General features: G+C 42.9%; 1 protein-coding gene across 2 annotated transcripts in view; it reads left to right on the plus strand.

Annotated features, from left to right (window-relative positions):
* Positions 1–7,382, plus strand: part of PDE7A (phosphodiesterase 7A) — a 90,118-nt gene extending 82,736 nt beyond the window's left edge. For both annotated transcript variants that reach the window (XM_006127481.5, XM_006127483.5), the window contains 3 exons: positions 1,994–2,090; positions 2,615–2,695; positions 5,616–7,382. In XM_006127481.5, coding sequence (XP_006127543.2) covers positions 1,994–2,090; positions 2,615–2,695; positions 5,616–5,827 — 390 coding nt within the window. In that variant the 3' untranslated portion in view covers positions 5,828–7,382. The remainder of the gene's footprint in view (positions 1–1,993; positions 2,091–2,614; positions 2,696–5,615) is intronic.
* The last annotated feature ends 6,688 nt before the right edge of the window (positions 7,383–14,070 follow it).

Genomic DNA, 14,070 nt, shown 5'->3' on the forward strand with positions numbered 1-14,070 from the left:
TCAGGACTTCTGCCTCTAAACAAAAAGGGAGCAGGAAGGCAAACTCTGCAACTGTTTTCTGATTGCCATTTTGATGAGTTTCTACCACAGGCTTACAGAAGATGCAGGAGTCATTAAAAATTTTAAAAACAAAACTGAAGGGAAAAAATGCCACTTCTTTGCTAGCAGTCACTTGACATAATCTGTGCTTGTATGTGCAAGGCCTTCTTACACAAGGAGTTTGAATATCAGAAAGTCTTGCTGAAGCTCCACAAGCTCCTGACTGTAGAGGGCAAAACCAGTCCTTTCTACTTACATGTTAGAGAGAGCTTGCTCAGTAACACAGAGGAAGGAGCAGATAAGTCACAAACAGAGGATGGAAAATTAGACATGAAGGTAAAGATTTTCAGTCTGTCACTGATCCCAGCAGTCAGAAACAGGGTTAATCTTTCATTGAGGTGTGAGCATTTTTTTCCTCCATCTAAAGAATATCCCTAAGGCTATGTCTATGCAGTGGCGTTATATCAGAATAGCTGACATTATTACAAAATAACATCCACACAGAAAGCCATTATTTCGAAATAATGGTGAGCTGGAGGACTTTTTGCTCTGACTCTTGTAACCCTCATTTTATGAGAAGTAAGGGAAGTCGAAGGAAGAATGTTTTTCCTTTAGCTTCCTGCTGTGTAGACTGCGCCAAAAGCCAAATTAAGCTATTTCAAGAAGCAGTGCAGACACTGAAACCCTTCTGGTCCAAGGACACCAGGACGCTGGCGTGACGTGGTGTCATGATGTCACAGCCAGCGACCGCCGGATTCAAAAAGACTCCGGTAGCCCCGCAAACTGGAAGGCAGAAGCCAGGTAGAGGGGGGGAAGGGGCTTGTGCTGAGAGGAGGGGGGCAGGTCAGGAGAAAGGGGAAGGCACCAAGAGACGGGGTGCAGGAGAGACAAATGCCAGGGGGCCAAGTGGAGACAATGAGGAAAAGGGCAGGAGGGGAGATGTCAGTGGGAGGAGGGACAGGGTGATGCTGGGAGAGAAGAGGGTAAGGGCATTGGGAGCCGTATGTTGTGCAGGCCTGATTTAATTGAAAAATTCTTAGTGAAGTAACACCTCCCCACGCCCCCTCCACATACCCTTGTGGCTAGGGTTGTCAGGTGTCTGGTTTTCTACCGGACAGTCCGGTATTTGCGCTCTCTTCCCGGTAAAAAAATTCAGAAAATATTGGACATGTGCAGTGTCCGGTATTTTCTGAATTTCCGGCTGGGTACTGGACGGAAGCCGAGTGGCGCCTCCTGTGGTTGCGTGCTGAAGCTGGGTAGTGCGATGGTTTTTTTTGTATGCCAATCACCCGTGGGGTTTTTTTTTTTTCCTCTCGACAAAAAATTGTAGCCTGCATGTTCGGTATTTTTTGGGAGAGCATCTGGCAACCCTATTTGCGGCTTGCAGCTGTTTTCTTTGGTGTAATATGGCCCTCGCCCCTTTCCAAGTTGTGCAAGCCTGAAGTAAACTGAACTTTGCTAACTCAGTCCTACTAGGATTTCTGGCATTAAACCTATGCGATCAATCAAGTCTTTAAAGTATCAAATCCCCATTATAAAATGGGGAGTGGGGATGTTAAATGACTTTAAAATAATCTTCTTCTAATAGTTAATTTAATTTTTTTTAGATTTAATTATAGAATTACAAAACAGTATTTATTTATGCATATCTAAATACCTTTGTATTGAATGCTTTGCATACAGTGCCCTTGAGAGGTATTTTGCATTTAACTCTCATTCACTGTGGCCAGAATAAAAGTTGATTTGCCTTCGGTTTTACTTAAAACTGATTATGACATTTACTATAGTCAAATAGTACTCTGTTCTGTGGTATATATTTTATTGTGAAATGCAAGTGGTTGGCTTTGTTACACTGAACAGAAAGATGCATGAGACATTAAGTAATAGATACTCTATTCTAATAGCTTTTTTGAATTCCTGTTTTGAGTGTAACCCAGTATATGTAATTTACTAGATGGCACTGAAATGTGCTGATATTTGTAATCCATGCCGGACCTGGGAACTGAGCAAGCAGTGGAGTGAAAAAGTAACAGAGGAATTCTTCCATCAAGGCAAGTAAAAGAATAGAAATATTGTAATCTAATACCAGTGGATGTGTAAATTTATCATAACATGAATAACTGAGCATCATAGTGATTCTGTAAGATGAAGGGCCAAGAGTTTAGAACTAAAGAAGAGTTAAAATAGAATGACAGTCCTTTTCTTCTGTTAGCTACATTCTGAAAGAGGCTGGTTCTGCTACTAACAGCTGTTGAAGAATCTGCTTTAACTCATTATATCAAAAAATTCTTGATTCAGAGTATAGCTGAAATGTATTCCTCATTATTAAAGATACTTCAAATGAAGGATTGTCTTAATTTAATATATTATATTTGTATTTGCTCTTAATTGGATTATATCTTTGCAGAATACATTTTAAACATAAACATTCAGTTGTAATGCATAGAAATTGTTCTGAAGGTGATTTGCCTTTTTTGAGTGGCTACATAAGACAGAATTAGCTGTGTATAATATGAATTAATTCCAGAATGCTTACAGTTAAAATTATTTTTCTAAGTAATTGTTGTCTCTTTAGGAGATGTTGAAAAAAAATATCACTTGGGTGTGAGTCCACTGTGTGATCGACAGTCAGAAACCATTGCCAACATCCAGATTGGTAACTACAAATATATATGTATACTAGAGGATTTACCTAGTGTTGCTCGAGTCTTTGAAATAATTGTTGTTTTTCTTCATTTAAATCATTGCTCTGGGGTGGGGCTGACGATGAGGGGTTCAGTATGCAGGCTGCCCCAGGGAGAGAGGACAACCCCAGCCCTCTCTCACCACAGGAGTGTGGGGTCAGGTGAGAAGCACCTCTCTATCTCTCCATGGTTGCTGCAGCTGCAACAGGCACAGCTGGGGGAGAGGTGCATGTCCCCCAGACACACACATGCACACAGAGACTCTCACAGAAACATATATATATATATATATGTAGTGTATAGCTGTCTGTTTCTCTACCCCTGCCGCCTTGCTGGAGTTATACATGTTCCAGTTGTCATCTCTGGCCTCATGCTGCACCTTTGTGGTTATCTTATAAATATTTCCGAAAGTTTGTTTGTTTGTTTGTTTGTTTGTCGCGAAAGATCTCCGAAACGGTAAGAGCTAGAAACACCAAATTTTGCACGGATACTACTGATTTCCCAACTTCAATAACTGGATTGGTTATATCTCAAAATCGGTTCCCCCAGAGTCACAGTTGAGGAAGGAAAGGTATCTTTGCCTACAAACCCTAGAATTTGCACTTTATTTGTATTCTTTTTTGTTTTCGTTTAGCAACTCTCCTTCACCATGAGCAATTATTTTTCTTTGCTTTAACATTTCTCCTTTGGATTTAGTATTTGTGCAAGGTGCTCTATTGATAGTCGTGGAAACTGAAGTCCTGTATCCTTAGAACAGGTACAGCATGGGCAGCAGCAGCAATGCAGCCTATCCCATACTACTTCTTTAATGTGCCTTAATCTCATCCTGGAATGACAAACTTCCAGAATTAGAGGGCATTTTGTTCACTATACCCATTCAGTCCTGGTGCCTCCAGTGAAGCTGCCATTTGACTTAGCCTTTTGGAATGTGGAAACCTATTCACTGGAAACTGGTTTTAAAATGGTCTTAAAGCATAGAAATGTCATCTATGCCAATAGACAACTGTTAGATTATTTTTTATCACTGCCATCCTGGGCTGGATTTATTTCAGGGACAGAAGTGAAAGGATGGTCCCATTAATCAACATCAACTTTCTTTTTTAAAAGTTTTCATATAGATTGAATGGAATTGAATGAAAAATTATGTTCTCTTAGATTAAGCAGATTGATATATTTTAACCCGAGGCACAATTTATTTCATATAAAATTGGAAATGTAAAAAAATGTGACTTTGGTTCTCACAAATTATACTAAATTATATCCATTATAGCCAGTCAGATTACTGAATAGCTGATCATAATTTTGATTTGTTTAAAATAAACTGATTTTCTAAAATAAGTCGAAAGTACAGTTCTGGCAACCTTATCTTTAACTTTTTGTTTGCCTATATAGAGCCAGATTTTTAAACATATTTAGGCCTCTCTCAGCCATTGAAATTGTTAGGAGTTAGGACCTGAGTATTTTTTTAAATCTTAAACTTAGACAAAATATTGGGGGTGGCACATAGGGCAGTTGGCTATTTTCAAGATGACTCATTTGCTGCACAACCGTGAGAGCCCTTTAATTTGTGGAGCTCATTAGTGATCTTTGCCTTGGAGACATAAGTTTGCCAGGTCATACTTCAATACACTTAACTGGTCTAGTGATGCCGAGGCAATTTGAATGTGTATTTCCTTTGTAAAACAATTCAGCTTGTCCATGGTGTTATTACATATAAGCTTGTTTGTTAGATTTATAGGCTTTTTGCTCTAGTTTGTGTGGCTTAGTTCAATTGGATGTCCTTTTCACATCTCCAATAGCCCCCCCATCCCTTTATTTCTCCTCTGCCCCATAAGGGAACAAATAAGATTAATTGGCTGCTTCTTAATACAATACAGGCAGTCCCCGAGTTACGCGGATCCGACTTATGTCGGATCCGCAGTTATGAACGGGGCCCGTCTCCCTGGTCTCCAGCAGACCAGGGAGAGGAAGCAAAGCGTCTGGGCTGTCCGCTGCCCACGTGTTCCGCGGCTTTGCTCCCCGTCCCCCTGGTCTGCAGACCAGGGAGACGGGGAGCAAAGCAGAGCAAAGCCGCGGAGCCCGAGGGCAGCAGGACAGCCATGGCGTCTGGGCTGTCCCGCTGCCCCCGTGCTCCGCAGCTTTGCTCCTGACGCCTGTGGTACAGCAGCTGGGGCGCTGCCGGTTGGTCCCGTAGCGCCACTCCGGGCACTACTGGACCAACCTGGCAGCACCCCAACTGCTCTGCCCCAGGCGTCCTGATTCAGCCACTGCTGGTCAGTTTCAGCAGCGGCTGAATCAGGACGCCTGAGGCAGAGCAGCTTGGGTGCTGCTGGGTTGGTCCAGTAGCGCCGAGGAGCGGCGGCGCTACTGGACCAACCCAGCAGCACCCCAGCTGCTCTGCCCCAGGTGTCCCCAAGTCAGCCGCTGCTGAAACTGACCAGAGGCTGACTACAGGAAGCCCCTGCCCCAGGCTTCCTGGAATCAGCTGCTGATCAGTTTCAGCAGCAGCTGACTTGGGGATGCCTGGGGTTCTTAAGTTGAATCTGTATGTAAGTCAGAACTGGCGTCCAGATTCAGCCGCTGTTGAAACTGAACAGATTCAATTAAGAACAAACCTACAGTCCCTATCTTGTACGTAACCCGGGGACTGCCTGTATAATGCTATTCTTCTGACTATCAAACGTGTAACTTGTCTATAGATTTCACTTCTATATTTTCATAAAATGCCGTAGTGTTAGAAATATTGAAAGATGACCATTTTTAGGTGCAAATTGGAGAAGACTGGCTAATGCATTGTTAATCTTTTATATTACTTCCTAAATTCTTTAAAACCTTGAACTTAAAAATGCAGTAATATTCTTTGTTTTTAATCTAAACCTTTCATCCTTAAAGGTTTTATGACCTACTTAGTGGAGCCATTATTTACAGAGTGGGCCCGGTTTTCAAATACCAGGTTATCACAGACAATGCTTGGTCATCTGGGACTGAATAAAGCTAGTTGGAAGGGACTGCAAAGAGAACAGTCAAGCAGTGGTGATGATACGGATCCTGCATTTGAGGAAATGGACTCAGATGTATTACCTCAGGAAACTCCATTGTCCTGACCCCAGAATCTGCATGACAAAAATGGACTCTAGTGTAGGTGTCTGCACATGGGGTTTGAGGAGAAACTTGTTGTGACCACTCAAGGTTCAGTGTAAACGATGCCAGCATTATTTGTTTCCAAGTTTTCCTTTACAGATCATTTGAACCCCATTTTAATTACAAAATTGGAACATAGAGCAATATGCATATGCCTCAATTGGCTTTTATTTGGAACCTTGAATATGCAAAGCACAGCAGTGACTGAATCTTGAAGAAACAATACAAGAAGTTTCATCATGGTGCCACGAGTGTTTAAAAAAAGTTTGAAGTAAGGTCTTCAAAAACAAGATTTGATATGAACTGTTCCATTTGCTTGGGATTTAGCAAGTCTTACATAAACATGTTCAAGCATACCTTCCACTCAGTCCTTGTTTAAAATATGGAAATGTGAAGTGCCCATCCTCTGCTGCCTCTGGCAAGACTTGATGTTTACAAAAGTACTCTGATACTATCATTCTAGACTTATCTTTACGCATGGCTGTGAAAAAACCACTCACTTTGCGTTTTCATTTTAAAAAAAGAAAAGAACAAATCTGAGACTGCAGCTCTTTTTCCTTTGGATGCCAGAAAAGACTCCATTTGCCATTATTTTGTTTGTGCACTGGGAACTGACATTCATCATAGAGCACAGCCAAGCTTTACTCCAGTGCTGTGTGGGAATGCAATTTTTGAAAATGCTTCTGAATTTGCAGAGTGGGGGGCAGGTGGGGGGAACATTGTCCCTAATTGTGTTGCAATTCTGCAGTGAAAATGTTGCATGTTGTTTTCACTATTGTACATTTGACCTGCATATGCAAGAAAAAAAGGTAAGAATATCTATACACACCATAATCAACTCAGGGTATTTGCCAATCTGAAATAAAGTGGGATGGGGACTGTCTCCTTCAGAACAAGGGTACAAATGCCCCTTTCGCTGCAGTATGAGTGTTTTTGTATGTGTGAGTATGAGAGTGTTTGGGGCTATGTGGGGAGGGAGTGGGAAGGGTTTCAACTGCAACATTTTTTTATTTATTCTTTTAGAATGTGACAGTGTAATTAACAGCCACATTGGGGGGAAACTGTAACAAATTGCTACAGATGCCTTAAACTATGCACAAAGCTAAGTGACCAAATTTGTTTTTGATTGAAAAAGTGCATTGTTTACTTATTCCTCCCTCTACTGAAACATTGCCCATTTATAGGTTTGATGTGAAAAGGATATATGTTTTTAAGGACAAAATTTAAGGACTAATTTTAAACATTCCATTTTTGTAATTTTGTTTTACATTGTTTTAAGTACAGTAAGCACAACTGTAATAGAGTTTAAGAGAAACTGGTGCTTTCTTTTAGTTCATTTCTATTTCCTGTGTTATTTCTGTAAAAGACTGTTTATTAATTCTGTTTACAGTTTGTTGCAACAGCCATTTTTGGGAGAGAGCTTCAGTGTAAAGCCATTTGTAAAGGCTTTACCATACTCATTTTAATATGTGCTTGTTGCTCTTAACTTTTGATGAATAAAAAACTCTTTTCACATTATGCTCCTGTACATCTAAGTTATATGAGTCTGTTACCATGGAGACGTAGTTAAGCTTGCAATACATTATACAACTTTATTTTAACCCTATTGTGTGTATTTTAAAATGTCAAACTTGGTTCTACAACCTTTGTCTTCAGTCAGGATTAGAACTCACAAATGATCCTGAATTATGTGAAAATGGGTTGTGCCCAAGAAAGCTCATGATACCATCTACATATTTTGTTAGTTTTTAAGGTGCTGCTAGACCATTCATTGTTTAAGTTTTTCCAGTTACAAACTAACTCGGCAACCCTTCTGAATCTTCTATTATGTGTTTGTCTCTCTCCAAGTTAAAAATGTTATCTCTTCAAATTCTCTACATTATTAAATTTCATTAAACTCTTTGTCCATTTGTATGCTCCCTTGGTCTGTGGGGGTATGTCTACACTACAAAGTTAATTCGAACTAACGGACGTTAGTTTGAATTAACTTTGATAGGCGCTACACTAGCGCTCCGCTAGTTCGAACTTAATTCAAACTAGCGGAGCGCTTAGTTCGAACTAGGTAAACCTCATTGTACGAGGACTAAGCCTAGTTCGAACTTACTAGTTCGAATTAAGGGGTGTGTAGCCCCTTAATTCGAACTAGTGGGAGGCTAGCCTTCCCCAGCTTTCCCTGGTGGCCACTCTGGCCAACACCAGGGAAACTCTATTGCCCCCCTCTCAGCCCCGGACCCCTTAAACGGGCACAGGCTGGCTACGGTGCCCGTGCCAGGTGCAAGCCTGCCAGCACCCAGCTAGCAGACCCTGCACCTGGCACGGCTCAAGCCAGCCACCCGATGCCCCCCAGCCCTCCCACTCTTCCCGGGACCAGGCTGGCGGCTCCCGGGAGCTTGCCCGGGACCGCAAGAGGCAGGCACCCGCCTGGTCTAGTGCGGACATCGTGGACCTTGTCCACGACCTCTGCACTAGGCACAGAAAAGTGGCCGTCTAGGGCAGGAGAGCTGCCAGCCTGGCCACCCAAGAGCAGGTGTGCATGAAAATCAAGGTGGTCCACTGAGACCCCCGACCCTGAGCCCTGAGCTTACAATGGCCGTCCTGGGTCAGACCAAAGGTCCATCTAGTCCAGTAGCCTGTCTGCCGACAGCGGCCAACCCTAGGGACCCTGGAGGGGATGGACCGACGACAGTGACCAAGCCATTTGTCTCGTGCCATCCCTCTCCAGCCTTCCACGAACTTTGGGCAGGGACACCACTCCTACCCCCTGGCTAATACCACTCCATGGACCCAACCTCCATGACTTGATCTCACTTCTCTTTAAACTCTGTTCTAGTTCTAGCCTTCACAGCCTCCTGCAGCAAGGAGTTCCACAGGTTGACTCTTTGCTTTGTGAAGTACAACTTTCTGTTACTAGTTTGAAGCCTGCTACCCATTCCTTTCCTTTGGTGTCCTCTAGTCCTTCTATTATGGGAACTAATGAAGAACTTTTCTTGATGCACCCTCTCCACCCCACTCATGCTTTTATAGACCTCTATCCTATCTCCCCTCAGTCTCCTCTTTTCTAAACTGAAAAGTCCCAGTCTCTTTAGCCTCTCTTCATATGGGACCTATTCCCAACCCCTGATCATTGTAGTTGCCCTCCCCTCTCCCACCCTCTCTCTTCCCCTCTCCCACCTCCTTTTCCCAGTCTCCCCGTGTTTTGTTCAATAAAGAGAGATTCTATTTTTGACCACACATTTTCTTTATTTTGTACATCAGGAAGGGGGACTAGGGAAGGGTAAGTGGAAGGAGGTGAGGGAGGAATGGGGTACGAGCCCCCGATGGGGAGGACTGGGCTGGCTCTGCGGGCTTCTGGGGGTGGAAGCTCTCCTGCAGCCCCCCAATTGCCCCCTCTCCCCAGATGGCAGCCTGCGGCAAGTGCAGCCGGTCTGATGGCCGAGTGCAGTGATGTGCCGAGTGTGGGCACTCAGGGCACTCCAAGCCAGGACTGCTTTGCAAGCGGGGCACCCCTGAGAACTGTCTGTCCGGGGTGGGGGTTGGGTCCTTTTAAGCACAGCCTTCAGCTAGCCTGAGACAGCAGCTCCACGCTCTAAGTCCTCTCTGATGCCCTGCCGGCACTGCTTCCGGCCATCCTTAACCCCGGTTCAGGGTCCACTTAATGTGGACATGCTAGTTTGAATTAGCAAAATGCTAATTCGAACTAGTTTTTAGTTCTAGATGCGTTAGTTCGAATTAGCTTAGTTCGAATTAGCGCTGTAGTGTAGACATACCCTGGAAGAAAATGCACAGGTCCTGAATTCTAGAACTACAGTTTCTAATGTAAAACTGCAGCAGATCTTTCTGCCAGATCACCACTGTTACAGGGATGGTTTCCAATATCATCTACTGTGACTAAAATATGTGGGACATGCTACCGATGGCATTTAATACAGTTGTTTAAAGATTGATTTCCTTGTGAGTAAATAATACGTCTACTATCACCCCCCCATCCCTTTCTCACAAACACATGCAACAAACTTCTTGTTAGTGGCACTTTTTTAGCTTTCTCCAGTTACTACTCAGAATCTTGTTTTTATATTTTATAAAATGGGAAGCAAAACGAATCATGGGTTGTGTTCAGCAACAATCCAGATAAGAATTATCAGGAACTTTGAATGTACTCTTGATACGTTAAAGTTGGACCAAGAAATGTAGGTCAGTGGCGCATACAAAAATGTTATGTCATTTATGACATATTTAATTGTAATTTGAGTAACATGAAAGACATAATAATGGCTGGAAGCTTCAGGGGGTAGCCGAGTTAGTTTGTGCAGGATAAACTTAAAAAACAAATGGTCTGGTAGCACTTTATACCCTAACAAAACATGTAGATGGTATCATGAGCTTTTGTGGGCACAGCCCACTTCTTCAGATAACCGGAGTTATGAGTTTAGGATGTGCAGACCCAGAATAAATAGGGGAGGAGGGAGAGGGGGAAAGAGAAGAGGGCATGAAACAAGGAACAGAGGGAATGAAAATATCAAAGGGAAAAACAAGTAGGTAGAGCTGGTACCTATAATCACCTGAAGATTGGATACTTAAAAGGAAGCAGATAAGGATCAAAGGGAACTAACACAAGAATCCACACAGACAACTGTTGGCACCTTCATTGAATCTTAGGTTGGTAAACTCCCAGACAGCCATTGTCCCGATTGAGGAGATGATGATCAGAGTGAGAATTGGATTTGTGGATGAATTGTAATTCCAATGCCTCCCTGTGCATTTGACTAGTAGAACTGGTTTGTGACAAGACAGCCACCTGGAGAGCTTTTAAATAGTGATTAGGCAGATTGAAGTGTTTCCCAACAGGTTTCTGTATGTTCCCTTTACCAATATCTGATTTGTGTCCATTGATTCTTTCCAAAGGGACTGTCCAGTTTGTCCAATATATATATAGCAGTGGGGCACTGATGGCATTTGATGGCATAGATCAAATTACTGGATGTGCAGTTGAATGCTCCCCTGATTTGGTCGACCTAAGCTTAATTGTTCGTTTTAGGTTTCCTTAGTCCAGAAATACACTAGTGAAACTGATTAGGCTTGAAGTAAGTGTGCACTAGGAGAAATTTGCATATGATGCTTCATATATCATTTTTTTTAAGAAGGTGGTATGTTGAACCAATAAAGTTTGGAAATCATTGATCTTCAACGTTAAGTGACATGAAGAGAATTTTTTAAATGGTTTTGCTGTTAACTTCATGATTAAAAAAGGGATGGAGAGAGGGGTTTTTTAACCTAAGGAATGTCTTTTCTTCCCTCTGAATACATGCACTGAAATCTCACCTTCACATTGTTTTTGCCCATTGTTAATTAGTCATTAGTGTTAAAAGGTGCTAAAAAAAAGGCTATGTTAAAGTGAGATAAAACATTGAGCATCTGAAAGGACGGAATGGTTACTTCACAATAACTTGAATTCTTCAAGCTATTTTGTTTCTATGGAAGCTCCACCATATCGTGCACACCTGTGCACCCACTACCAGTGAATGCAAAGCAGCGTTTGCAGTGCAGACACAGCAGCACATTATGGCTCCAAATGAGGGCATGTAAGGAGGCATCTCGATCCATCCTCTACTAAATTTCTTTTTGACCATGAAGTTAGAGCCTCCACAGCAAAGGGGAAGGAGGCAGGGAGGTGGAACACCTATAAATACAAGCGCCTCAGTTCAAATTACTGCAAGATAAGCAACTTCTCCTTTGAGTATATGTTCCTATGAGTGCTCCACTATAGGAAGCTCCCAGGCAGTAACGCGGTGAGGTGGCTCGGACTACCAAAGGTAGTATCCCTGAAAGCAAATAAGATTGGCATAATGCTTGGCAAAGGACAGGATGAAAGACCAAGTTGCAGTCTTACAGATTTCTGTTATGAGATTGTCTTTCAGTAGAGCTGTAGATGTGGACTGAGCTTTAATGTAATGAACTTTTACTCTGTGTCAAGTTGCTGTAATGGCCATATGGAATCAAGTTTAAGAGGTAAGTGGAGGAGAAAACAGGCAATCATTGTTTCAAATGGAGGTTTCCTCAGGCCACTGCAACATATATAAAGGTCCCACTGTGTAGCCAGGAACTATACAGGGGAAACAAGTTGTGTAAGCCCTTGAGGAATATTGTAGAATTTAGTACTATTGACTATACAAAAATTGAGGCTATCGATAGACGAGTGGAAAGCTATGATAGGCCATCTGTACTCTGAAGACCAGGTCTATCAATGAGCTCTTTCAGATTCAACTGGTAAATCTAGGAGAAGAATGTCTGATGCTTGAAGAGTAAAAAGAACATCAGAAAGATAATTTTTCCCCACCTTTCCTTGGTAACATCCCCATTCATGGCTCTCAGTAGGATTTCCTTACCCAAATGTGACCCTCAGGCCAAAAGTTACAGTAGGTTCTTCAAGAGATTGCTCTTGTGCATTCAACAGTAGGTGTGTGTGCTTGCCATATGCATTGGTGCCAGACTTCTTCTCCTCCCTTTCCCCCACCTATCTTGCCTTTGTGGCCTGATATGGAACGTGTGCTTAGGGTGCACACAGATCTATGCAAAAGTTGCTGGATGAGGTGATTCACTCTGCCTTAACTTTTATCACAGGGGCTAGGCTGCTCACCTAAGAGACTGGAGCCTGAGGTTCAAGTTCCTACTATGTCTGATGTGGCATAGGGACTTGGGTCTCCCACATTCCAAGGGAGTACCCTAACTCTTGGGCTATGGGGTATTCTGAGGCTGGTTTGTGTCCAGTTGCAACTGTTCTATTTCCTATAAATACTTTGGTCTTTGGCACAAAGTAAATGACTCAACTGAGACTCCCCAGGTTCCAGTCCCCCTGCTTCATGGAACAATTATTTATATACAGTGGAATGGTTGCACTGATCAATATGAACCTAGCATATTCCATTGGCCAGAGGCTAGAATACCTGGCTGGGAAGTGGGAGATCCAAGTTCTAATCTTTCCCTCTAGTGCACAGAGGGAAGGGGCTTGAACCTGGATTGCCCATATGGGGAGAGAAGACACAGCTTAGGTGCTTAGCTCCCATAGAATATCTCTGAATATCAAATGAAGGTAAAAGGGTTCCTGTGTCCAAGACTTAAGCTCCTAAATTCTTTTGAGTGGTGAATCTTAGGATACACCCCTCTCCTTATAGCATGTCTAGTAGCTGCTTAGGCAGCACCTTACTCAGAAGGCTGACTTTTATAAATCCCATTCTTGGCAGCTTAGCTCTCCCCACAAATTTGTATAAAGAACCTGGATGCCTAACTCAAGCTGTGAATGGCACTAGGTGTCAGGGTACCTAAAAAGGTAAATGTTCCAACATTTAGTAACAGTTCCATGGGTAAATATCATGTTCTGGTCATCTTAAAATAGTTAGGCTACGTCTACAGTGGCGCGTTCTCACGCAAAAACTCTTTTGCAGAAGAGTTCTTCTGCAAAAACTCTTCCAGAAGAGAGCGTCTACACTGGCATGTGCGTTTGCGCAAGAGATCTGCTTTTGCGCAAGAGCATCTGTGCCAGTGTAAACACTCTCTTGCGCAAGAAAGCTCTAATGGCCACTTTAAAGATATGGCTTTCTTGCGCAAGAAAGTCATGTTGCCTGTCTACACCGGCCTCTTCTGGAAGAGCCCTTGCGCAAGAGGGCTTATTCCTGAGCAGGAGCGTCGGAGTTCTCACGCAAGAAGCCCTGATTTTATACATTAGAACATCAGTTTACTTGCGCAAGAACACGCGGCCAGTGTAAACAGGCAGCAAGTTTTTGCGCAAGTGCGGCTGCTTTTGTGCAAGAGCGCACCAGTGTAGACACAGCCTTACTCTCTATTCCCTCCCCACCTAATTTAAGTTGTTAGGCCCCAGTAGCATTAATGGAAGCTCTTTGCAACTCTAAATGGAGTGTAGTACTACTTTGCTTATTTACAACTGCAAACAGGCTAAACAAACCTTGATTCCCAACTCTCCACAGGGCTGACTCTTCTCACATTTCATTGAACTACAACCCCCTTCTGACAAATAAATAAAAAGTAAAGAACATTGGAGGGAGAAGGTCAAGCCCTTTGGCCCTGAGGTTATGGTGAGGCAAAGTCCAAAGACTTCAGACCAGATCTAAGGGGAAGGGCTGTATCTGAGTCCTACTGTTGAAGCTTGAGCCCTTGAACACAGTGGCTAATTTTGGTCCTAGCAACCCCATTA

The sequence above is a fragment of the Pelodiscus sinensis genome, chromosome 2 (assembly GCF_052426305.1).
Source record: "Pelodiscus sinensis isolate ZL-2025 chromosome 2, ASM5242630v1, whole genome shotgun sequence".
Classification (NCBI taxonomy): Eukaryota; Metazoa; Chordata; order Testudines; family Trionychidae; genus Pelodiscus; species Pelodiscus sinensis.